Here is a 25,202-nt window from a genome sequence, read left to right as displayed (position 1 = left end):
TAACACTCCTGGTAACTCGTCAACCCAGGCCCCCTTCTTCTCTCCCAGTCTAGTTTTCAGGAGCTTCTTTATCACTTTGTTGGCCGCTTCCACTTGTCCGTTTGCCTGGGGGTGTGCGGGGGTGCAGAATTTCAGGTCCACCCCCAAATTTCGGCAAAATTCCCTGAAGTTGCCGTTGTCAAACTGTCTCCCATTGTCTGTAACGATGGCATAGGGGATCCCGTATCTACAGATGATATTTCTCCAAATAAAATCTGTTGTCTTCTTCTCCGTGATTTGGCTGAGGACTCCCACTTCCACCCACTTGGTGAAATAGTCTATCGCCACAATTGCATGTGTCGCCGCTCCTCGGCCCTTAGGTAACGGTCCGATCAAGTCGATTCCCCATTGAGCGAAAGGCCACGGGGATGTCATGGTGGTCAACTTCTCTGGGGGTTGTGCAGGAACCTCGGAGAAGCTTTGGCAGGTTTTACAGTTTTTTGCCATCCTTTTCGCATCCTGATGCATGGTTGGCCAGAAGTATCATTGTCGGAGTGCCTTGAAGGCTAAAGTTCTCGCTCCCGAGTGATTGCCGCAAATTCCTTCATGAATTTCCCTTAATACATAATCTGCCTCCTCATCATCCACACATCTCAACAGGGGCAAAGTGAATCATCGGCGATAGAGTACTCCATCGAGTAATGTGTACCTCGCTGCTCGGCATTTTAGCTTTCTCGCTTGCCTTTTGTCCTCTGGTAAAACTCCATCGCGGATGTATGCAAGGATCGGGTCCATCCAGGATTCTTCAGTGCTTACTCTCATTACCTCTACTTCTTCTCCTATACTCGGCGAGGTCCTCACCTCTAGTGGAACTGATTTAGGTAATTTGGGATCTACAGTTGCGGCCATCCTAGCTAACATGTCAGCTCGGTAATTTTCGTTCCGGGATATCTGCTTCACCTCTACTTCTTTGAATAGTTCGACCATCTGCCTCACCTTCTTTACATAAAATCCCAATTTCTCTTCCCTTACCTGGAATTGATCGCTGAGCTGGTTGCATACTAGATGGGAGTCTGCTCGGATTTCAATCCTTTCTGCTCGTAGCGTATGAGCAAGACCGAGACCAATAATGAAGGCCTCATATTCAGCTTGGTTGTTCGTAAGCTGGAATTCGAACTTTACAGCGTAGGATACCTCAACACCTTCTGGGCTTCGTATTATAACTCCTGCCCCGGATCCCTGTTCACTACGTGAACCATCAACCATCACCAACCATATCCCCTTCGAATCCTCCTGTTCTGCTGGTTGTCCCTCCTGGACCCCTTCCCCTGGTTCAATGCGGTCCACCATAAAATCTACCACGGCTTGGGCCTTGATTGCCCCTCGGGGCCTGTACGACAGGTCAAATTCGCTCAACTCCACCGACCATTTTACTAACCGACCTGACGCGTCCGGTTTTTGAAGTACTTGCCGAAGGGGTTGGTCGGTCATCACAACAATCTGGTGGGCTTGGAAATATGGTCGGAGTTTGCGTGCCGCCGTTATCAGAGCTAGCGCCCATTTCTCCATTAGCGGATATCTGGTTTCTGCGTCCACTAGGGCCTTGCTTGTGTAATATACCGGGCGTTGCTTCCCTTCTTCTTCCCTGACTAAAACCGAGCTGGTAGCCCACTTAGAGATTGCTAAGTACAAAAACAGCTGGTCACCCTCTCTCGGAATTGATAGTAACGGGGCGCGGGCTAGATATTCCTTCAACTGTCCAAATGCCTCCTCGCATTCCGGTGTCCAGTCCATCTTCCTCCCTTTCTTTATGACTTGGAAGAAAGGGTGACACTTATCAGTGGCTCGCGAAATAAATCGGTTCAATGCTGCCAACCTCCCCGTAAGGCTCTGCACCTCCTTTACTGTTCGTGGCGACCTCATTTCTATCACTGCTCGTATCTTTTCCGGGTTGGCCTCAATCCCTCGATGGCTCACCAGGAATCCCAGAAATTTGCCCGAGCTGACCCCAAATGCACATTTCTCCGGGTTTAGCTTCATCTCGTACTTCCTCAATAATTCAAAGGTTTCCTCAAGATGCTTCACGTGATCCCTTGGTTCTTTGGACTTTGTGATCATATCGTCCACATATACCTCCATTGTATGTCCGATTAATGGCTTGAAGATCTTGTTCACCAACCTTTGATAGGTAGCTCCTGCATTTTTCAGGCCGAAAGGCATCACCCTGTAGCAAAACAAACCCATGTTAGTTATAAAGGTCGTGCTTTCCTCATCCTGCTCGTTCATGGGTATCTGGTTGTATCCGGAGAAGGCATCCATGAAACTGAGCAGACTATGACCCGCGGTTGAGTCCACCAACTGATCTATTTTTGGTAGGGGGAAGCTGTCTTTCGGGCATGCCTTGTTGAGGTCCGTGAAGTCTACACACATTCTCCACTTCCCATTGGCCTTCTTTACCAGTACTACATTGGAAATCCACTCCGGGTACTTGGCTTCCCTTATAAATCCCGCTTTCAGCAGTTTTTCTACTTCCGCATTTATGGCCTCGTACCGTTCCTGATTGAAGCACCTCCTTTTCTGCCTCACCGGCCTTGCCCCTTTCCTAACTGCCAGCTTATGACAAGCTACCCCTCGATCAATACCTGGCATATCCTCATGAGACCAGGCAAATATGTCCGCATGGGACTGTAGACACTTCACCAGCTCGCCTTTTATTTCTTCACCCAATTCCGATCCGACTTTAACCACTCTGCTCGGGTCACTCCTGCTAACAATAACTTCCTCCAGCTTCTCAACAGGTTCCTGGCGACCGTTTTTTGACTCCCCCCGGTTATTTAGAGAGGTGACCTGCAACGTTTCCTTGGCCGCTGTAGCATAGCAGCTCCTGGCCATCCTCTAGTCGCCCTTTACTACACCCACAACTCCATTTACTCTGTACTTCAGCGCTAGATAATGCGTGGACATTACACATTGGCTTATCCTCATGAACGGTCTCCCCAATATCATCTGGTAAGGGCTTCTTTCCTCTACCACGACGAAGTCCAGCATCATCGTTCGTTCAAACGGCTTTGTCCCCACAGTAATCGGGAGTTCAATGATCCCCAAGGGAGTTAACCGTCCCCCTCCAAATCCTTTCAAGGAAGTATTTTTCCGCTCCAGCTTCAAATCTGAAATCCCCATATCATCTAGGGCCGGCTTAAACAGGATGTCTACTGAGCTGCCCGTGTCTACCAGTATTCGCTGCAATTCTGTACCGGCCACCTTTGCCTTAATCACCAAGGCATCCTCATGAGGATACAAAATACCCTCTTCGTCATCTTCCGTCCACATAATAGGAACTTGCCGCACTTTTGCTCTTTTGGCTGCCGGTAAATTCAGAAGCACCTCTTTGCCAGCCATGGCGTATCTCCCATAGTTCTTCCGTGCTCTGTTTGAATCCCCGGCCAATGTTGGCCCTCCTGCTATCACACGGATGGTCGGCTGTTCTCGTTCTAGACTCCTCTCAACTCCTTCATCTCGTATGTACTCTGACTCAATGACAGGGGACACTCCGTCTACATACTCATCCAAGTATCGGTTCCTTACTAAATCTTCCACCTGAATCTTCAGGTCACGACATTGGCTGATTGTGTGACCGTGAGTATCGTGGAATTTGCAGAATCTGTTCTTATCCCGTCGATGAGCCGGTTTTGTTATTGGGGCTGGAGGGTATAGCAGGCCTCTTCCCTCGATCCTCTCATATAGTTCCTCCATGGAGATCTTTAATGGAGTGTATTGTCTATAGGCCGAGCTCTGATCTATTAGCTGAACTGATCGGCTATCATGAATGTCACCTCGGGCTGTCCCAGTTGCTAATTGATCTAGTCGACTAGTCCTGGAATCGGTTGCATGTAATGTTCTGGGAGTGTTGTGATAGGGGTGGGCAGCCATCTGCCGGAATTCTCGCTGCCGCTCTGGGATTGGGGGGCGTGGAGGTTAAGCCCGGCTGTGTTAGAACTGTTGTGCTCTCGGAGTTATGGGGTAAGGGCGGGACCGAGTTGATGTTCCACCCATCCCTGAAGATTCTCCAGTTCGCTTTCTCAACCCGCTCCCTTTCGGGGCTCTCCGCTCCTTCCGCCTTAGCTCTTCTAGCTGTTCACTTTTTAGTCTTGCTGATTTCTCCTCTTCAATTTCAATATCTCATCTCGCCTGCTCATACCCTGCTGAATAATTCTGCACCAGGGGGCTTCTCAGGTTATACCATAGCCGGCCTATCCTCACACCCTCCTTTAAACCCCTCAACGCCTGCGGGTGATTGAAAGCTCTCAAATCAAGTACGGCTCGGTGGTATCACTTTACAAAATCCCGTAGGGACTCGTGCTCCTCCTGTTTCATCCCCATCAGTTCCATCATGTCGTCCTCTGGGGCTACTGCCCCTCGGAACTGCTCGGCCAACTCCTGACACATCTGCTCATACCCCTTTATACTTCCTCGGGGCAGCCTGCGGTACCATTCTCGAGCTCGTCCCTCTAGCGTCAACGGGAACGCCCTGCACCTCTGAGCTGGTGTCAGCCCCTGCACACCTGTCATGTCGTTGAAACGCTCAATGTGCACCAGTGGATCACTTCGCCCGGAGTATTTGAGGTCGGGGAAGCGGAAATCTCTTGGGATTATGGTACCCATGATCTCAGCTGATAGCGGAGATTCTTCATCTAGCATTATCCTCCAGCTCGGGGGTTTCCTCTTACCCTGTATCTCCTCTATCACTTGCGCTAGTCTGCGCACCTCTCCCTCCAATTCTACAGCACGGTCAGGATCACGTGCAGCTATCTGATCTCGCTCCTGCTCGGCATTTTGCAACCGCTGTCTGAGCTCTCCTTCATCAGCGTTGACTCCTCGGCCATCAGCTCCCGGTACTTGCCTGGGGCGAGGTTGGTTCCTCCCTTCGTCTACTTGTTCTCCAGGAATCCAACCAATGCTTCCGTGGGGATGAACCCCATAAGGTTGGTCCGCTGGCGGAGGGATCTCCTCGACTCTATGGCTCCGGATGTTGGGCTCTGCTCCCACATCATCTCTCCCCACGGGGATTTCGCGATCCCTTCTCCGCTCATCTCTTAGCTCATTCAGTATGGTGGCAAGAGTCTCCATTTGCCTCTCCATCCGTTCCAATCGATCTTGCGTCACCCTCTCTCAGGCTTCATTTGCAATTTTCCGAAGGGTGATTGTTTCCCCCGATTCGTTATCCTCCCTCAAAGCGTCCTTCCTTGACAAATCCATGTCTACTTGTTCTCTGTCTCTCCGGTAAGTGCTAATTCGGTGGTAGCTTTTTATCCAGGTCCTCACAGACGGCGCCAAAATGTTGATGCTGAAATCTGCTCGCCCTTTGACCGACCAGATTCTTTCACCAACGTTTGTGTTATCTGTTGTTGCTCGTTCACTGGAACTGGAATCGTCCCCCTTCCTCTCAATAGACCTGCGCTCACTAAAAACGGATCAGAGACGCCGGTGGTTTTGCCGGCGTAAACCCTCCGATGCCTAAGTTAGCTCAAGGTGTTTACGGGAAAACAATGTGATTTGGGTTCAAGAAGTTTATCTGAAATTCGTAGGACAATGATCTGGTTGCAATTTGGCAGCGTTTTCCCTCTCTCAGTTTTTCTGTCCCTTTCTCCGTTGAGTTCCTCCCCTTTTATATCCGCTGTCCCCACCTTTCCATTTGCCCTTTATCCCCCCCTTTTCCGGGTAGTGGCAGCCCCTCACGGGACTCTAACCGTTGCATTGTCGCAAACGTGGGGACTTACGTGTCCTTCAACGGTTCTGGGAAAAGCGTAACGGTTGCAATTCTGTGTTCTGTGAAAAGCATAACGGCCGCGATTCTGTGTTCTGGGAAAAGCGTAACGGCCGCGATTCTGTGTTCTGGGAAAAGCGTAACGGCCGCGATTCTGTGTTCTGGGAACAGCGTAACGGCCGCGGTTCTGTGGGATCGTGTTCCCGCTTTCTGGGGGACAGGTATCGGCTCGGTGTATACCTCTAGTCGGTACATTCCCCTAGCAGGGGTTCCCCTCTGGTCGGTTTATGCTTGTCAGGGGTTCCCCTCTGGTCGGTTTATGCTTGTCCCTGTGTTCGGCTCGTACCATAGGCTAAGGTGATCCACGCCGGGGTGGAAATAATAGCATGACCGACCTGGTGCTTGTATTTACTTAACAATAGAATATCAAGATTTTCACATCATCATAATTGAGAGAAAACATATCTTGATTCATAGCAATCTTCTTGATCAAATCTCACGGTAAATAATTAAAGATTTGTAAAATTAATTTTTATCTCTTGACCCCTTTAGAGTGATTCGCTTTTTTGATGGAGCGAAAATTAATGTGATATATATATAGAGAGAGAGAGAAAAAATCAATTTCAATAAATCTCTTATTTCCACTTTCCATCAAAGTGGACAATTAGATTTTCCCAATTGACCAATAGGATTTTGGCCCATTATTTATTTTATCATTTAAATTTTAAATTATTACTAATTCAATAATGTGGCACATGGGCCACTATAAATATTCCAACACCCAAATCAGGCATATCTGCTTAACCCTCCCACCGGTCATTCTTAAGTGAAAATTTAATATTATTAAACTTATTTACAAATATATTGAAATAAGAATTATAAATGATATTCAACTGAAATTCGCCAAAAAAAAAAAAAAACTTGGACAGGTAGTTTCCATATTGTTCAAATCAGAAGAAACCTCCACTTCCCAAATTAAAACTCACGAAGTAATTAAGTTGCTTTTGTGAGGTCTCGCTTCTGGTTTGATATGATTAATGATTCATATGCAGTAAACAAATAGAATGAAGTAGCCGACTGTGGCAAAGTGAATAGCGGGAGCATTTGTTAATAAGAAGATTAACGTGGGAGCATGAATGGAGTCCGCACACTAAATAATTTGTTAATAAGAAGATAAAAAAACGTAATACCGATCACGTGGGTGATCATAACCGAGCATGCATGCGGATTGCAAAAATAAATATTGTAGATAATAGCAAGGAAAAAAGGCCAGAGCTGCCCAATTTCAAAATATCTTTTCATTTGGAATTTTCAAAATTTTGTATACGGCAATGACTCATGACCCATGACCCGGATAAGTACTTAGGATGGCCAGCCAGGCCTCTTCTTCTTTCCGCTTGCTTTTATTGATAAGTACTTAGGATTTGTTACGAATTTTTGGTGGCGGGTAAATTTACCATTAGTCTTTTTAGAGTTTTACCCATCGATTCGTATTTGATTCTCAGATTTTAAAAAATAATAATCTCCAATACCATTGTCTAAAACGTTTATTAAAATATTTATTTAAGATATTTATTTCAAACTGTTGTTGCTTATGAGATTAATCAAAAAGTAACATTTAACATTTAGTAAATGCGTGTTTTAATTTTTTTTTTCCTTGAAACACATGAACAAACTGAGAATTGATGATTAACACTCTTAAGGACCAAAAAGAAATTTACCCGTTAATTAATGCTTCTGCTTTCTACTTTGGGTTTTTTGAAGCTGTAAGAAAAATGATAATAAATGACTGATACTTTATGATAGAAATTACTATATCATAAAAGTATGACATGATTGTGATAAAATTATTATCCATCAAATGATTAATGATTTACTTATGATATAATTTGTGTCTATTGAGAATTTTTAATAGGATAGTGATAGGAATATACTCTATCAAAAATTTTGTGATAGAATTTTAACATTGACCGTGTTTGACCAAATTTTAAATTAATATTTTATTAAAAGAAAAGAAAAATTGCCCATTTCAAATTGACAAATAATTTATAAAAAAAATACATATAAATGATAAAATCAAAACGGGGCGTTTAGACTAAGACATAAAATTTTCTCGTCTCCGAACTCACTTGGTCACTTATAACGCATACCACTCATCAACTAACACTGCGAAACAACACGCTTGCCAAACCCTAGAAATCAATCCCGCATCTTTGCCGCTGTTCAAATAGTGTTCTGCCGTTAGAACACTGACGACGACTACGACGATGATGCACGCGCAAAACCAGGCTACAAGTCTCACCAAGTTACGCTTCCATGTCACCACAACTCCGCATCACTGTCGCTCAAAGCCAGGCCAAGCCGCCACTGCTCTGAGGTAAACTTTCTGTTCATAGGACTTGCATTGCTTTTCATAATAGGAGATCGAGCAAATTCATTTTCATATATGTTGATTTTTGTTTTGAGATTGTGCTAGCGATTTCCTTCTTTTTTTTTTTGGTGGATTTGAATTTAGATTCTCAGAGAAATATGTGAGATTGTAAATAGATTTTAAATTGATTAAGTTGTTAGGTCTTCTAAATTTTGTCAATTTTTTTCCTTTTTCTGATTTTTGGGTTGGATTCATGGTTGTTTCTCAAATTATCTCTACTGACATGCTAAAGCTTAAGCTATTAAATGTTCATGTACATTCATGTGCTTATGTCTATGCTGAATGCATCTTGAACGTATGAACTTTGCATTTTGATGATATTATTCAGCAGTTTTTTTTTCTTTTTTGAGGCTAATATTGGTATTTTCTGGACTGAAAAGAAAAATTAGACGAAATAATAGTTTCTAAAGAAGCCCACTAGGTGTTTGATGGAATGCATTAAAGAAAAAGAATTGCCTTAATTTTTATTTTGTGGCATATTCTGTTGAATCTTTCATTTTAATTTGTAATTTTTGTAGGTTGAACCTACATCTTTGATAAAGTGACTACATGAAAAGGTTTTTAATTAACACTTTCAGAAGTGGATTGTAATTGTCATGTTATCTATGCAACATTTCCGGATATTACCTTTGTTATTTGGCCCCAAAACTACAAGGGATTAGAATATGGCAACCAACATTTGTAAGGTAATGTAATGTCTCTGTTTATACCTGGAACTCATATTATAAGTAAGCCAGTTGATTTGTTTTGTGTCTTATTATTCTTGTATTCTATATTCGATATATATAGTTATTGTAGGCACTTATTAACTTGGATTTGGCTTTGGATTTTTATATGGAATAAATTTTTATTTTTTACTCTTTGGCTTTCTGTTTTTGATGCCTCTATAATTCTGTTAGTTTCTTCAATGTGGGACAGTGTTTGTTTAAGAAATGAGATGCTGAATGGTGATGCTACTCTATTGATAATCAATGTGCATGCTATCCTAATTTCCAACTTTTTTTCCTCTTTATTTCTCTTCTTTAAACACCTCTCTCTTCCTTTTGCATATACTTTTGACACTCTTTTCTATTCAGTGATACCCAAAAATAATTGATCTTATTTAAGTATTTGAAATTTTATCTCAAGAATCATAATTGTACTAGAAATTAAAAATTGAATAGCTTTTTTAAGCAAAGTTGTTGATAGTGTTTTATTTAGCCAAAAGAATAATCAGTGCTTTGGAAGAAAGAGGAAAAACATTATTTCTGTGGTTGATATTTTCTAGAGCATATTTACAAAAGCTTACTTTCCTAATATGCTTTTGGAATCTACTTTCATATAATCACCAGAGAGCACTAGTGATGATTATTCTTAAATCAATAGATTCCAATCTTGTTACTCTCATTACTTTACTGCTGCTTGCAGCATGAAAATATAGAGAATCAGAGATAAAAATGCTCTCTAGCTTTTAGTGGCATCTCATTCAAACTTATGTTTTGATATGGATTGCCTTCTTTTCTGGCATACGAGTTATAAATTTGGGAGTTTCTCTTTAATAAAAATATCAACTCATGCTTGGAAGCTTTCTGTCTTGTTCCTGCATCTCAGTTTTCAGACAAGTGTAAACTATTTTCTGTAACTCCCTAGTCTTCACTGTGCCTCTGGGAAACTCTTTTCTAACTTGTGGCATTAAATATTCTGGGTTCACTTAATCATTTAAATTTAGTAGTTTATGAGTTATGTTATGTGTCATAGAATACAAGTGTGGTTTCTTAAGCTATTTGGAATATTTTAATTATTATCGCTTCACTGTTATTGTAAAGATGTTTACCTTAATTCTTCATTGGGTGTATCATATTCATGACCCCTTATTCTCATTTCAAACTGCAAAATAATTCAAGGTGACATGTTAAATGAAACATTCTTATAAAGAGCTCCACTATTAGTTGGATTTTATTTCTACTCCTTATATTAGCATATGAACATTAAGTCATTAACATAACATAGAACTTAGAACTTTCGTTATGCAATATTGGGCCCTTGAGAGTTTCAGAGTTCTCAACCCTTAACAATTTGTGTTTTAGAGCAGGATAACCTGATGAGTAAAAATGATTGATATTTTTCTCAAAAGATATATAGTGAGAGTAAACAATTTTTTTTTTTTTTTGGGGAGGTTTTTCCAGATTGGCTCTATTATTCTTGCTTTGCATGATGCAAGTGATGTTTTTATGGAAGTTGCCAAAGTTTTTAAGTATTTTGAGAATGAACTTGGAGCAACTGTGATCTTTGGATTATTTGCAATATCTTGGGTCATTCTACGATTAATAATCTTCCCCTTTTGGGTCATCAAATGTACAAGGTTTGTCTGCATGATAAATGATTTGATGCCACCTTATTTGGTCGTCTAGCAGTTTCTTTGGCTTATTTTCTTTTGTGATTTGCATTAATTAATGCCAACTGATCCTTTTGATTTTGTCACATGACTATTTGGAGATTAATTACTTTGAGGTATGCTTTAAAATTAATTTGGAGTATGCTTGTAATCGCTTGAGTTCTTTAATATGCAATAAAAATACTATTTCACATTAACTTAATGATAATTCATGTGTTTGGCTCCAAAGTCAACTCACTCACACGGTATTTCATTAACTTACAAATTAATACGGTGAAATATGCATAAACCAAGCTCACCAGGAGGGTTGGATTTATGCCGCATTGTATTATAGAGTAAAATAAAAATAAATAAATAAAATCGAGAAATTTTTGAAGAAAACAAAGTAATCACCCGCTTATATTTGCTTCTTATTCTGTTCTTTCAACTTCAGAATTCAGTTCTGACACTGAATTGCATCTAGTTTTAAATTTTTTTGGTTTTTTTCTTATTATTTGCTTCTTTTTTAATTACATTATTTGCCGTCTTGAATCCATTTACTTGCTTGAAGGTAGTTAATCTTTAGTTTGTTCAGTTAAGTAACTGGGTCTAAGCATTACTAAAATTATCTCATTTCTTCAACTTCTTTCTTGTAGCCTTCGCAAAGAGTTGAAGCCTTCGCAGAGAAGTTGAAGAATTCAATTAGAATAGATCCAGTTTGGTCGCTTAAGTAGTGCAATTCCCTTTAGCATTATCAAATGTAGAGTTTGCCTGCCCATGTATTTATTCACCATAGGAAGCAGAAATTGATATGAGAAGAATTGAAGTTCAAAGCATGTGTTATTTAAAGAAAACAAAGTAACCCTTCACTGTGGAGCTACAACTTTGGTGGCTCTACAATTCTATGCGGTGTTTGTCTGCATGACAGGCTTCTATTCTGCGTATCAACGGTATTTATTTGTTGGGGGAAAATTTTTGTTCTTTCCAAATGAATCTAATGTCCTGATTTTGGAAAGTTTGTATAGCTTTTATTGTTGTGTATTTTTATCTTTGGGGCAAGTTTCTGTCATTTTGAATGATTTTTCTTATTTCCATGTGTTCGAATGTTGCTTCTCCATTGATGTACTGGAAGAAGATGATGACAAGACCACTTCCTTGATGCTTCTTTCGAGGTGTTTAAAGGGTAGAAGCGGAGCCAATTATCAGACACGTTATCTCAGCGTGACATGCTCTCCTTCGCTTCATTTGCTCCACTTGACGTGCCACTTTCTTTGCCTTTGCGCCCCCTTTTTATAGTGTGATCTTAAGCTTGAATTGCTGGGCTTATTCAAGACAAGGCCTTAGCATCTGGCTAACAACCTAAAGCCTTAGTAGCAGATTGCTCTATCTATATTTATATTTTTATTGCATAGTGCATTTGAGGTTATATGTTAATAAGGGAAACCAAAAAAATAAAAAATAAAAAATAACTTCTGGCAATAAGTGCCTTTAATTCAGTCGATATACACGTAGATAATTCATACGAATGGAATTAACCAACCTCCGTACTCTCAAGTGGTTGATAAGATAAACAATGCAATTTTATTTATTTATTTATGATGAAATAGGAATGAATACCCTGCCCATATTCATATTTTTGAGAAAATTGAACGATTTATATAACAATAATAATAGAGATACAAACAGTTTTGTACAAACTAATATGTACAAACTGGTGTGACATAAAAAAATTAACTAAAAAGTAATAACAGTTATTTTTTTCAATTATATGGGTTCATGATAGTTTAATACAACCAATCTCTTTATATCACATTAGTTTATACACACTTTATATAATTATGTAACTTATTAAAGGTTTTACAAGCAAAGATTTTAAGTTCAATAACATTCCAGTTTTCAAAACTCTGTGGGAGTATTTGAATTAGTTAATTATTGGTATTCTGCGGAATCAATGAGTCTTAACTCCTAAATTCACGTTGATTCAAAACTCTTAAATTCGCATAATTCTTTTGAATCAACGTGAATTTAGTTTGTTCATTTATTTTGGTTTTTTCTAAAAATCAACGGAATATTGGAACTGTAAACTTCCGTTGCATCAAAACACTTGCCTAAATAATGACATTAAGAAAATCCTTGTGCTTTGATTTTTTTTTCGGTTTGGATTCCATTAATCCTTGTCTGTATTTTTATCTCTCAATTTAATTTTTATTGCTTCCCAAATTAAACTTCTTCATGCCCTTTTTATCCATAATCTCCAATTAATTTCCTATTCAACAAAATAATTTAATTAATTAAAAATAACAAATAAAAATAACTAACAATTATATAATTAATGGTAAAATATGTATATGTTATATGCTCATCACGTTGTTACTTTCAATTCGCGATGGCTGCGCCTATAGGAAACAAACTGATATTGACATTTTGTGAGATAAGATACAAGCATTTGATGGCATTCAACAAACTTTCACTGCCTCTTCAGCAACATCGACAATCGAAACAAAGTGAAATCAAATCCTAAGAATTAAAAATCTGAAAAAAAAATTATCCTTCTTTCCATAAATTGACTGACCTTCATTCTTAATTGAAAATCATGACAAGTTAAATAAATTAATCTCCACAATTAGTGAATATTAATATCTCAAGTTAACTTAATGAATTAGTAACTTAATAAATCTGCATTTTCATCAAAATTAATAAGTCTTACAAATTCATCTTACATGAATTGTAAATACTAAGTGTGACTTCTCCATAATACCTCCCAATAATCTGATGCTAGTGATCCTTTTACAAATCATTACATGTTTGCTTCGGTAATTAATTAATAAAATTAAAACAAAAACAAATAGACCCCCGCACCAATAATTTTGTGAACAACCCAACCCCATCATCTCCTTTTAAAAAAGAAAATGATAGAATGAGAGAATTACTACTTTTCTATTTATTTTACTGCTACTTGATTCCATGAAATGTTTCAAAATAAAACGAAATCATTTTGTATTGCTTTTGAAAATAAGTTTATTTGAAAATGTCTCAAAATTAGTTCCATTTCCTGAACAATTATATGGAAAAAAAAAAAAGAAAAAACATGTGTAGTCTCTATTTTGTTATTTAAAATTCTTTCATTCGTCCTTTGGTTAATTCACCAATGTCCATTTCCTCAAATACGAGAATGCAAAGTTTGCTAAATAACTGTTGGTGAACTGGTGGGTACTGGCTTTCATTTCACTTTAGTGTAATAATCGTGTTATGTTAATTTTTGTTTTTAGTATATTAAATATGTACCTTTAACAAATGAGTCGAATTCCTCTTGATCAAAAAATTTTTATATCTTATTTCAACACAACAAGAATATAATCGATGATATATATTGTCACTGTCAATACAATTATTAAAAAAATAGTGTATTTTAGTAATAAAAGAGAGATTATTTTTTTTTTATTTTTAGTTAGCGAAGGTAGATACATTCTAATTTCCTTCTTATTCAACAATCTATTTTTCTTTATTCAACATTTGAAGAGAGCAAGAATGTTGATTTTCTTAATTTGGAAGAATGGATAACTCTCTTCAAACTTTTGAAATGAACCTGAAGAGACGGTAAGAGGAGAAAATGTAGCTTTATTCCTGACATTTAAGATTAATAAAAGGGTTTATTATTTTCGTGTTCTTTCTGAATTAGTGCCTAATTAATCATGTTAAGCAAAAGCAAGATTCTTGGTGGCTTTTACTTAATTTAATATGTAAAGCAAAGGCATGATCCTGACCTCCTCCAATTTTATATTTGTGGTGGACGCTATTTTTGGCTTTTAACTTTCGTGGTGGGTTTTGCCTAATTGATTTCTAGACTTGCTCGACCTATCACAATCACAAACTCATTCTGCTGTAATTCACTTTCTTATTTGCTTTAATTTCCATAAACTCATAATTCGGTTTCTTTCTCCCCCCCAAAAAAAAACCAAAAAAAAAAAGAAGAGAAATGTCAATCATCAAAGAGGCAGTCCTTATGGCATCCTTTTTTAAGTTGCTGGTCAATAAGCTAATTAGCTATAGTAGGGATTCGATTATTTGATCTAATTGTCATGAATGAAGGAGTATTATAAAAAAATAACAACCCAAATAATATGGTATAAATATATGTATAAATAGAGATCGTGTTTAAGCTATTTAGATATAAATAAAATGACGTTACACTGCTCTTTTTTTAGTCGTCTTTCCTAAATCAAATTTCATCAAATCAACATATATTTTTTATGCTTTAAATATCTAATATATATTTTTAGTGCATGAGTTGTTGCATCTAAAACAAAAAAGTGGAAACGCGTACCAACCACTCACATAACATCTGTCCGGGATGGAGCCGGTTGTTTATGCCAGCAACCTATTTTGAAATGACACGTGGGCCACAATTTTGTTCTTCTTTTCAACAATTTTTTTTCATTTTTTTAAGAAATCTTTTACTATTTTTTTTTTTTTTGGGTTAAACCGTTACAATCTAAAGATATTAAATCGTGGGTCTGCGGAGAGTTCCAATTTAATTGTCCTATCATTTATGGCTATTTGCTGTTCGGGTTTAATTGTCTCTGTCTCCACAAAAATCAATTGAAAGATAAGATTAATTATTTATGTTTCGGCGACCTTGAGATATCGTTGTTCTGATTTTAGCCCTTGTAGGTTCTACCAGTTTTCATTATGGTCCCCAATTTTATTGTATTCTTCTTTTCATTACGACTCCCAGCCTCTCGGCTCCACTTGTACTTTGGGAATATGTATGTCTTAAAGTTACAGGTGTTTTATTTAATATTATTATTTTTAGAGTTGGATATAATAAATAAAAAAATGAGATAATTTCTCTGTTGTTGTGAAGTGTGAGTTTGATTTGATGATTTGAAGCACAGAAACTGTTAATTTAAATTACTATATTATCCCCGAACCCTTTCGGCGGTTCTTTTATTAGTTAATGGGCATAGCTGGAAAGAAAAATCGTTGTCAAAATGATTATCAATGAAAATGAAATAACCAAGTTTTAATAAGTGAAGTTGGCGCACACTGATACAATTAGTTATCGAAATTTTCTTGTGTTAATTTTTCGTTCTCTCAATGGTTTTTCTCTTCAATTTTTTTAATTTCAATTTTGTTGATATGTTGTTTTGGATATCAGATAATCTTTTTAATTAATTCAATCTAACAATAATTTAATTCTCTTACTACTATGTGAGCGAAATTTAAATTTCAGACCTCTTATTTTCGGTACAATAGATTTTACAATCTTATGTAGATGTTATCCATAAGTCAGGATATCAAGATTTATTATTCCGCTTTTGTTTAAATCTCACTATGAGTAAAACTAACTAGTGTGAACCAAAAAAAAAAAAAAACTCTTTTGATTTTTAATTTTTAAAAATCTATCTTCAAATATTATGCTAACAATGCCAACCTCAAGCTAAATTCCAGTGAGATTCAGGTCCCAAATCTTTTATATCATTTCAAGAGGTCTTTTTTTTAATAAAATTGTTATTTGTTAATAAACATCATAGAATAATAAAGTTGAAGCTCAACAGGAGCTTTTTGAACCAAATATAATAATTTGGCTTCGGTAGTGTCAATTTAGACAATTCATGAGCCAATAAATTACAAGCTCTATCCCAAGAGGTTTTGCCCTTTGAATCAACTAACTAACACCTATCATTTTCGTAAAAATTGATATAAGTTCATTGAAAAATGACTTATTATTAAAAATACAATAAAAAGCTAATACAAATAAACGTGCTTCTTTAGTTTATATGTAGATACATGCACTCCAGCAAAATGATAAAAAAGAGTCATTTTCAACAAAACTCGTGCTCTTCTTTTGATTTTATTTTTCCAGTCTCCTCGTCATTTATATTTTATATTTATCTAAACGAGATACAACCAATTCTTCAGTTGATGAAAAAAGATGAATTGAAATCGTAGAATTGGGGAATGTGATTTTGATTTCTCAATTTACTCTAAAGTGAGTTTGATCGACTGATTTCAAGCACAGAAATTGTTGACTTAAATTACTATAGTATCCCTGAACTTTTTGGTGGTCTTTAATTAATTTATGGGCATAATTGGACAGGAATGTCCCCTACATTGTTCAATGTTAATATATTATCAATGAAATAACAAGTTTAAATGAAGTTTCGTGATTCTTGAATAAACAAAAAATACAAAAATTGTCCTATTAATTGGGATATATCATTATTCTTTGTGTTTTCTCTTCACAGATCAGTAGAGTAGCTCTCAAGTAAATTTATTGAGATATAATTTTTGAACTTTTTTTTTGTTAGTTTTTCATTCTCTCAATGGTTTTTTTTTTTTAATTTCCAACTTGCTTCTGTTTAAATGTTAGTTGAGATATAACTATATAAAGGAAATTAAATATTATTCGTGATGGCAACACTCGAAAATACTTATTATTCCACTCAAGAATTTTCATCGTCTGAATAAATTATCATCGTTAACAAAGAAAGCACTTTTTCTTTTCTGTTAATTATTAATTGTTCTTCAAATTCGTTATTAAATATTACGTCAAGAGTAAGATTTAAACTTCAGATCGCTTTTATCATTTCAAAACATCGTACCATTTAAATTGACTAATTAACACATTTATTTTCATTTTAAAAAAAATGCATATTTTCTGATGCACTTTATTAATACTGTTGCAAATTAATGAGAAATTATTTATTTTTAATTCACTTGCTTTTGTTTGCATTGCCTTATTGTATAGAAGTTTGTATAACGTCGTCTGTTTGGTTAAAGCCTAGCAAGTGAAAGGTGCAGGTAGATTCCAAAATCGGAAAAGGAATTTCGTGGGCTTGTAATTTTATTTAATTTTATTTTTTGGAAAAATCTGTTGGGCTATATTAATAATTGTGAATATATATATATATATCTATAGTAACCACTAAACATTATGAACTTATGATTGGGTTTTGGTAAAACTTATAGGTGGGATAGGCCCGGAAAAATGCCCGGCCTGAATATCCTGCTGGGATGCAAGCCAAGGAAACGAACAATCCTATGGGAAGGAAAATTTCTCACACGCGCAAGCGGCTGAAACGTGTTTGGAGCTGTTGGATTTCCATTAATGGGGCATTAGGGGTGAGCAAGAGGAAGAAGAAGAAAAGAAGACGACGAGAAGGCCGCAGTTGAATTTTTTTAATTAGGGTTAGATTTAATTTTATGGGAATTTTTTTTAAAATTTGCTTACTTAAGTTGATTAGGTTGCTTAGTTTGTTGTTAAATTCGAATAGAAATACAACGTAATTGTTTTTAAGTTTTGTACTCAGTTGAAAGCTTCAACTAAAATCAAATTGAACCCAAAATAAATTTAAGGTTTGGTTTGGGTTAACCCGATCTTAACGCTCACCCCTAATGAGTATCGATACGCATATGTTGCACATGCTTATTTGAAACTTACAAGTTACGCTCTCATGGTTCTAAATTTTTAAAATTTTATCTTGATTTCGTGTTCTTGTATTATGAATTTTATAACTCATACTTAGTTTTTCAATATTTGAACCTTTTTTTAATATTCCTAATAACCCATGTCTATTAATAGGAGGGGATGTAAAGTCCTAATTATCCTTACCCATCAGTAGGAGGGGAACTAAAGTCTTAACACCAACTTTTGTTGTTGGTAGTAAAACTCGATCTGCAACCCTCAACTTTTAGGACACAAGTTCTCTCACTTGGTTATAAAGAACAGTGGTTCCAATATTTGAACTTGAGTGGCTATCAAATTAAAAATCTACTTTAAAATCTCGATCAAAAGTGGATTTTGATTCAATATACCTTTAACTGCTGTAAACATAACACGTGATTAATACCAATCACATATCGAATGCTACAACTCTATTAGAATAATACAAATTTCAAGTGTGGCTCAAAAGTTCCAAAATCTCAATAGTAAACAGAACCTTAGTACATCAAAATCTATCCTAAATTTCTCTGGACAAGACAAAAGTCAAAACATTGTGTTCATGTCTGTAATGTGTAATTTGTAAGGATTTGAAGTTACAATAATAGAGAAAAGAAAAGAATTTGAAAAAGAGAATATCTTTGGGAAAAATTTGTCTCCATTATTATTCAAACAATTCCTAGGCTTTTTATAAGAGCCAATTGGAAACACACGATAAATAATACTAACTACACTTAGGGTGGAAAAATTATCGCAAATCTAAAAATTTTGCGAGCTACAATCAAGTTTGATATTATAAATTTAAACCTGCTGCAAGTTGCAAGTGAATTTTTATAGAGAAAAAAATTGGCAAATAGTTGTGCAGGTGTCCAACATTCTTATTTTAATATTTGTATTTTTAACTTTAATCATAAAATTTCACTAAAAAATTATTCATAAAATTATATAAGGATCTTAAAGCATGGAGTATCATATGCTTATTGTAATTTTGTACTTTATATTTTGCTTAGAAAAACCACGTTGAATGGGTGCTAGTGGTAATGAATGAATTGAAGATTTTAATTCTAAGATCTTGGTGTTGAATGAGCCTATGAAATAGGTTATGGGTGCTACTTTGATTTGTAGTTCTTTATTTTTTACTCTTTCTCTTTTTTCTTTTTAAATTGAAAGCACTTCGAGTTGTGATAGACTTATTTATTTGGTAATTGAATTTAAGAATTCGTGTTAAATTGATATATTTTGTATATTTGTTTTAATGTTGATATTTTCATTTCTCATTTACATTAATAAAATGTAGAATTAAATATTTTATGTGGTTTTTTAGACAAACACCAAAAGACATACAAAACAATAATGCATAAAGTACGGGAAGTAATGGGAAATACGGGAATATTGCACACATAATCAGTGAGCCAAATGTCAAGTACCTATTTATTTCAAAGCAACTTGTGACTAATTACATGCATGGCTGCTTGTCGTTTGGAGACATGTTAATCCCCATCCCTTGCAACCACTTTGTCCACAATGTCAATGTCTTTGAGGACGTGCATGCCCGGTTTGTCAGCACGATGGTGTTTGTCGGCAATAATTTAGTTACAAGACAAACTAATTGCAATTATAAGGCTAAAGCCTTATCGTTTCGTTCGGAAAATGTGGCCACACATTCAAATGCCTTTCACAAAGTTTTCTATGAGTGAGATTTTTCGCGTGCTCTTTCATTGTAAAAAACAATACAGGCTTGTATTAGACTCATAAAATATTTATTATTTTTTAAGTATAATATTTTTCTTTTCTTTTTTTTTTATATTTTTTTTAAAAATTAAATAATAAAGAAAGTTTGAAGAGAGATATACAAATATTAAGACTAAAAGAGTGAGAAAAATATTAAAAATTAAAAAATTCATAAATAAAAAGAGTGTTCATACAGAAAAAAACTTTGTTATAATTTATTTTGACACGATATTAAAATAACATGATAGTAGGAATTATCATTGTGATTATAAAAAATTGTAGTGCACTTTTAAGTCTTCCTTTTAGCATGGAAATTAATTCAATAAATAAAGTAATTATATGGCAAAAAGAGAGAGAAGAGATAAACGTTTTGATTTATTTTGGTTTATGAGTTTGAAGACTTGTAAAGCGAAGGTTCGTAGTGGATACATTCCATTTTCCTCGTTATTCAGCATTTACCCGGACACTGGGTCAATGTTGCTGGACCCTGCAAATATCAAGGTGCAATTTATTATATTCATGGTAACGAGTGGTGGTGACTCGTGATTGGTGCATTGCTCAATTATTAATGGGTGGTGGGCTCTGTTTTTATTTGCACTTTCCTGGAATAAACAAGAAGCGGAAGACTTGTTACGCGCATTTTGCTTGACCCTCCACACTTATTGTTCAATTTTCTCATTTTGCTTTTCAAAACTCAAAATTCTGTTTCTTTCTTTGCAAAACAAGAAAAAAAAAGAAAAAAATGTCAATCATCGGAGAGGCAATCCTTACAGCGTCCGTTGATTTGCTGGTCAATAAGTTAGCTTCAGAGGGGATTCTGTTTTTTGCACGCCAAGAGCAAATCCAGGCCGATCTGATGAAGTGGGCGAATATGTTGGAGATGATCAAGGCGGTGCTTGATGATGCTGAGGAGAAGAAGACGACTAATCAGTTTGTGAAGAAGTGGCTTGGCAAGCTTCAGAACTTCGCTTATGATGTTGAAGACTTGTTGGATGAGTTTCAAACTGAGGCTTTCCGGAGGAGGTTGCTGCTTGGAAATGGAGATCCAGCTGCGGCTCAGGATCAACCCAGTAGCAGTCGTACAAGAACAAGTAAGTTTCGGAAGCTCATTCCTACTTGCTGCACCACTTTTACTCCACAATCGATTCAGTTCGATTATGCCTTGATGTCCAAAATCAAAGAGATCAACGGCAGATTTCATGAAATTGTGACACAGAAAGACTTGCTGGATTTGAAAGAAAGTTCAACTGGGGGGTCCAAAAAAGACAGGCAAAGACTACCCACAACCTCTTTGGTGAATGAAGCCAAGGTATTTGGCAGGGAAGCAGAAAAGAAGGAAATTGTTGAATTGTTGTTGAGGGATGATTTGAGAAATGATGGTGAATTCTCTGTTATTCCTATCATAGGCATGGGCGGGCTGGGTAAAACCACTCTCGCTCAGCTTGTCTATAATGATGCTCGAGTGCAGGGTCATTTTGATCTCAAAGCATGGACTTGTGTCTCTGATGATTTTGATGTTATCAGGCTAACAAAAACAATTCTAAGATCCATTACTAAGCAGACTACTGATGACAGTGATTTAAATTTGCTTCAAGAGGAGCTGAAGAAGAAGTTATCTCAAAAGAAATTTTTGCTTGTTTTAGATGACGTTTGGAATGAGAATTACAATGACTGGGTTGACATGAGCCGTCCATTTGAAGCTGGCGCACCGGGGAGTAAGATTATTGTCACAGCTCGTAATCAAGAGGTTGCAGCCATCATGGGGACTGCTCGGGATTATCATTTGAAAAAGCTGTCAAATGATGATTGTCTGTCTGTGTTCGCTCAACACTCTTTGGGGACAAGAGATTTCAGTTCAAACAAGTCATTGGAGGAAATTGGCAAGAAGATAGTGATCAAATGCAACGGCTTGCCCTTAGCTGCGAAAACTCTTGGTGGACTCTTACGTGGCAAACTTGACCGGAGTGATTGGGAAGGGGTGCTCAGTTGCAAGATATGGGATTTACCAGAAGAGAGATGTGACATTATACCGGCGCTTAGAGTGAGCTACTATTATCTTTCGGCACCTTTGAAACAATGCTTTGCATACTGCTCATTGTTTCCAAAGGATTATGAATTTGAAGAGGAGGAGATAATTTTATTATGGTGTGCTTCGGGTTTCTTGGATCACAAAGAGAGAGGGAATCCTAATGAAGATCTAGGTCGAAAGTTCTTTCAAGAGCTACGTTCAAGATCTTTTTTCCAGCAATCAAGCAACAATAAATCACGATTTGTGATGCACGACCTTGTCAACGACCTTGCTCAATGGGCTGCGGGGGAGATATACTTCACAATGGAGTCTAACTCAGAGGTTAACAAGCAACAAAGTTTTTCCAAAAATTTTCGTCACCTGTCATACATTCGTGGATTTTGTGATGGCGTTCAAAGGTTTGAGGACTTGCATGATATCCACCATTTGCGAACTTTTTTACCAGTAACATTGTCAAATCGTTCGCTTGGATTCTTGGCTCGTAGCATTCTTCCTATGTTGTTCAAACTCCAACGGTTGAGGGTCTTCTCACTGCATGGATATCAAATCTCTGAGCTACCGGATTCAATTGGTGATTTGAGGTATTTAAGGTACCTTAACCTATCTCTAACTGAGATTAGAACTCTGCCTGAATCAGTCAACAAGCTTTACAATTTGCACACTCTTCTGCTGGAGGGCTGTCGGCGACTGAAGAAGTTGTGTGCAGACATGGGAAACCTCATCAAATTGCATCATCTCGATAATTTAGATACAGGTTCGTTGGAGGAGATGCCACTAGGAATTGGTAAGTTGACTTGCCTTCAGACGCTGTGTAATTTTGTTGTGGGAAAAGACAGTGGTTCCGGGATACGAGAGCTAAAATTGTTGACGCATCTTCGTGGGACACTTAACATTTCAAAATTGGAGAACGTAAAAGACATTGGTGATGCGAAGGAGGCTCAATTGGATGGAAAGAAGAATCTTAAAGTGTTAAGGTTCCGATGGACACGGAGTACCAATGGTTTGTCTTCAACGGAGGCAGAAACCGAAAAGGATGTGCTCGACATGCTAAAACCTCATGAAAATTTGGAACAATTTTGTATCAGTGGCTATGGAGGTAAAGAATTTCCAACTTGGTTGGGAGATTCCACATTCTCAAATTTAGCGTCCTTAAATTTTGAAGATTGCGGCGTGTGTACTACCTTGCCGTCAGTCGGGCAACTACCCTCTCTAAAGCATCTTGCAGTGCGTGGAATGAGTAGAGTAAAGAGTTTGGGTTCAGAGTTCTATGGGAATGATTCCCCGATTCCTTTTCCATGCTTGGAGACTCTTCATTTTGAAAACATGCGAGAATGGGAAGACTGGATTCCTCATGGATCTAGTCAGGGGGTTGAAGGGTTTCCTAAATTGAGAGAGCTTCATATTATAAGTTGTTCTAAGCTGCAAGGAACATTTCCAGAACACCTTCCTGCATTGGAGATGCTTGTAATTGAAGGATGTGAAGAATTGTCAGTTTCAGTTACGAGTCTTCCAGCTCTTTGCAAATTTGAAATTGGTGGATGTAAAAAGGTTGTGTGGAGAAGTGCAACTGATCATCTCGGCTCACAGAATTCAGTGGTTTGTAGAGATACATCAAATCAAGTGTTTCTCGCAGGGCCATTGAAGCCGCAAATACCAAAACTGGAAGAATTGGAGATAAATAATATGAAAAATGAAACACATATATGGAAGAGTCATAACGAATTACTGCAAGACATTTGCTCTCTCAAAAGACTGACGATTAGACGGTGTCCCAAAATTCAATCCTTGGTGGCGGAGGAAGAGAAAGACCAACAACAGCAGCTCTGCGAGTTGTCATGCAGACTTGAATATCTAAGATTGAGCGAATGCGAAGGCCTTGTGAAGCTGCCACAATCATCGTTCAGCCTCAGTTCCTTGAGAGAGATAGAAATCTGCAAGTGCAGTTCCCTTGTTTCCTTTCCTGAGGTTGCTCTGCCTTCCAAGTTGAAGAAAATTCATATTGGAGAATGTGATGCACTGAAATCGTTACCAGAGGCATGGATGTGCGACACCAATTCGTCTCTCGAGATCTTGAGTATTCATGGTTGCCGTTCGTTGACATATATTGCTGCGGTCCAGCTACCACCGAGCCTTAAGCAGTTGGAGATTTACAATTGCGATAATATAAGGACTTTGACAGCGGAAGAGGGTATCCAGTGTAGCAGCAACAGCAGCAGAAGGTACACCTCATCTCTTCCTGAGGAATTGCATATTGGCAGCTGTCGATCTCTGACATGTATATTTTCAAAAAACGAGTTACCTGCCACGCTTGAGTCCCTTGAAGTTGGCAATCTACCTTCGTCTCTTAAGTCCCTCGTTGTTTGGGGATGTTCAAAGCTGGAGTCAATAGCAGAAAGGTTGGACAACAACACATCTCTTGAAACAATCAGTATAGGGAGGTGTGGAAATCTGGTGTCCTTTCCCGAAGGGGGATTGCCTTGTGCGAAACTCAGGAGGCTGGCGATATCTAATTGTAAGAGACTGGAGGCCTTACCCAAGGGATTGCACAATCTGAGCTCTCTTCAAGAATTAACAATAGGAAAAGGAGGTGCGCTTCCAAGCCTTGAAGAAGAAGATGGCCTTCCCACCAACCTTCAGTCACTTGATATTTGGGGTAATATGGAGATTTGGAAGTCAATGATTGAGCGGGGACGGGGATTTCACAGATTCTCCTCTCTGCGACGTCTTACAATCAGCAGATGCGATGAGGACATGGTGTCATTTCCACTAGAGGACAAAAGATTAGGGACCGCGCTTCCTCTTCCTGCCTCTCTAACGTCTCTGGAGATTTTCAATTTTCCAAATCTGGAACGCCTATCTTCTTCAATTGTTGATCTTCAAAACCTCACTGAATTGTATCTCGGGGATTGTCCCAAGCTCAAATACTTTCCGGAGAAGGGCCTGCCTTCCTCACTTTTGCGATTATACATCGACGAATGTCCGTTGATAGCAGAGAAGTGCAGAAAGGATGGAGGACAATATTGGGACTTGTTAACCCATATACCTTATGTTGTAATAGATTGGAAATCCGTTTTTGGCGATAACACATAGGACGGCTGAAATATTTTATTGTTAGCATTATTATTATTATTTTTAAATCGGGTGTGTTTGTGTATGTAATTTTAAAATTCAAAACTCAATTGAAAACTATTTTAAATTAATATGGTTTGGTGTCGGTGGGCATTTTGTATTGCATATAATGGGTTTTCGAATTTTTTTATTAAATGGGGGGAATGCTTTAAAAAGAAATGGTAGAATAACGTAACGGGTTTGCATTATTCAGCAGAGGAGGACTGTATTAATGTATGAATTAATTAGCCGAGGAGGACTTTGGCAAAATTTGTTTTGAAATAGATTGGAAATTGGTTTTTGGTGATATTTTTTATTTGTAAAAGGATGGACGACTAGAATATTTTATTATTATTAGTATTT

General features: G+C 37.3%; 2 protein-coding genes and 1 long non-coding RNA gene across 3 annotated transcripts; 2 read left to right on the top strand and 1 right to left on the bottom strand.

Annotated features, from left to right (window-relative positions):
• Nucleotides 1-2,874: 2,874 nt before the first annotated feature.
• LOC112097711 lies at nucleotides 2,875-3,909 on the bottom strand. The gene has a single exon (XM_024183081.1). The coding sequence runs from the start codon at nucleotides 3,907-3,909 to the stop codon at nucleotides 2,875-2,877; it is 1,035 nt and encodes a 344-aa protein (XP_024038849.1).
• Nucleotides 3,910-7,853: 3,944 nt separating this feature from the next.
• Nucleotides 7,854-12,061, top strand: LOC18042546. Its single transcript, XR_002905108.1, has 3 exons — nucleotides 7,854-8,120; nucleotides 8,693-8,860; nucleotides 11,184-12,061. It is a non-coding gene; the product is annotated as an uncharacterized LOC18042546 (long non-coding RNA).
• An 8,369-nt stretch (nucleotides 12,062-20,430) lies between these two features.
• Nucleotides 20,431-24,865, top strand: LOC112098376 (putative disease resistance RPP13-like protein 1). Its single transcript, XM_024184562.1, has one exon. It carries the CDS (start codon nucleotides 20,445-20,447, stop codon nucleotides 24,819-24,821), a length of 4,377 nt encoding a protein of 1,458 aa, XP_024040330.1. The 5' UTR covers nucleotides 20,431-20,444; the 3' UTR covers nucleotides 24,822-24,865.
• The last annotated feature ends 337 nt before the right edge of the window (nucleotides 24,866-25,202 follow it).

This window comes from Citrus clementina, unplaced genomic scaffold (genome assembly GCF_000493195.1).
Source record: "Citrus clementina cultivar Clemenules unplaced genomic scaffold, Citrus_clementina_v1.0 scaffold_5, whole genome shotgun sequence".
In the NCBI taxonomy this organism is placed as follows: Eukaryota; Viridiplantae; Streptophyta; class Magnoliopsida; order Sapindales; family Rutaceae; genus Citrus; species Citrus x clementina.
Note: the sequence above shows the minus strand (reverse complement) of the source record. Positions and strands in the feature narration are given on the sequence as shown.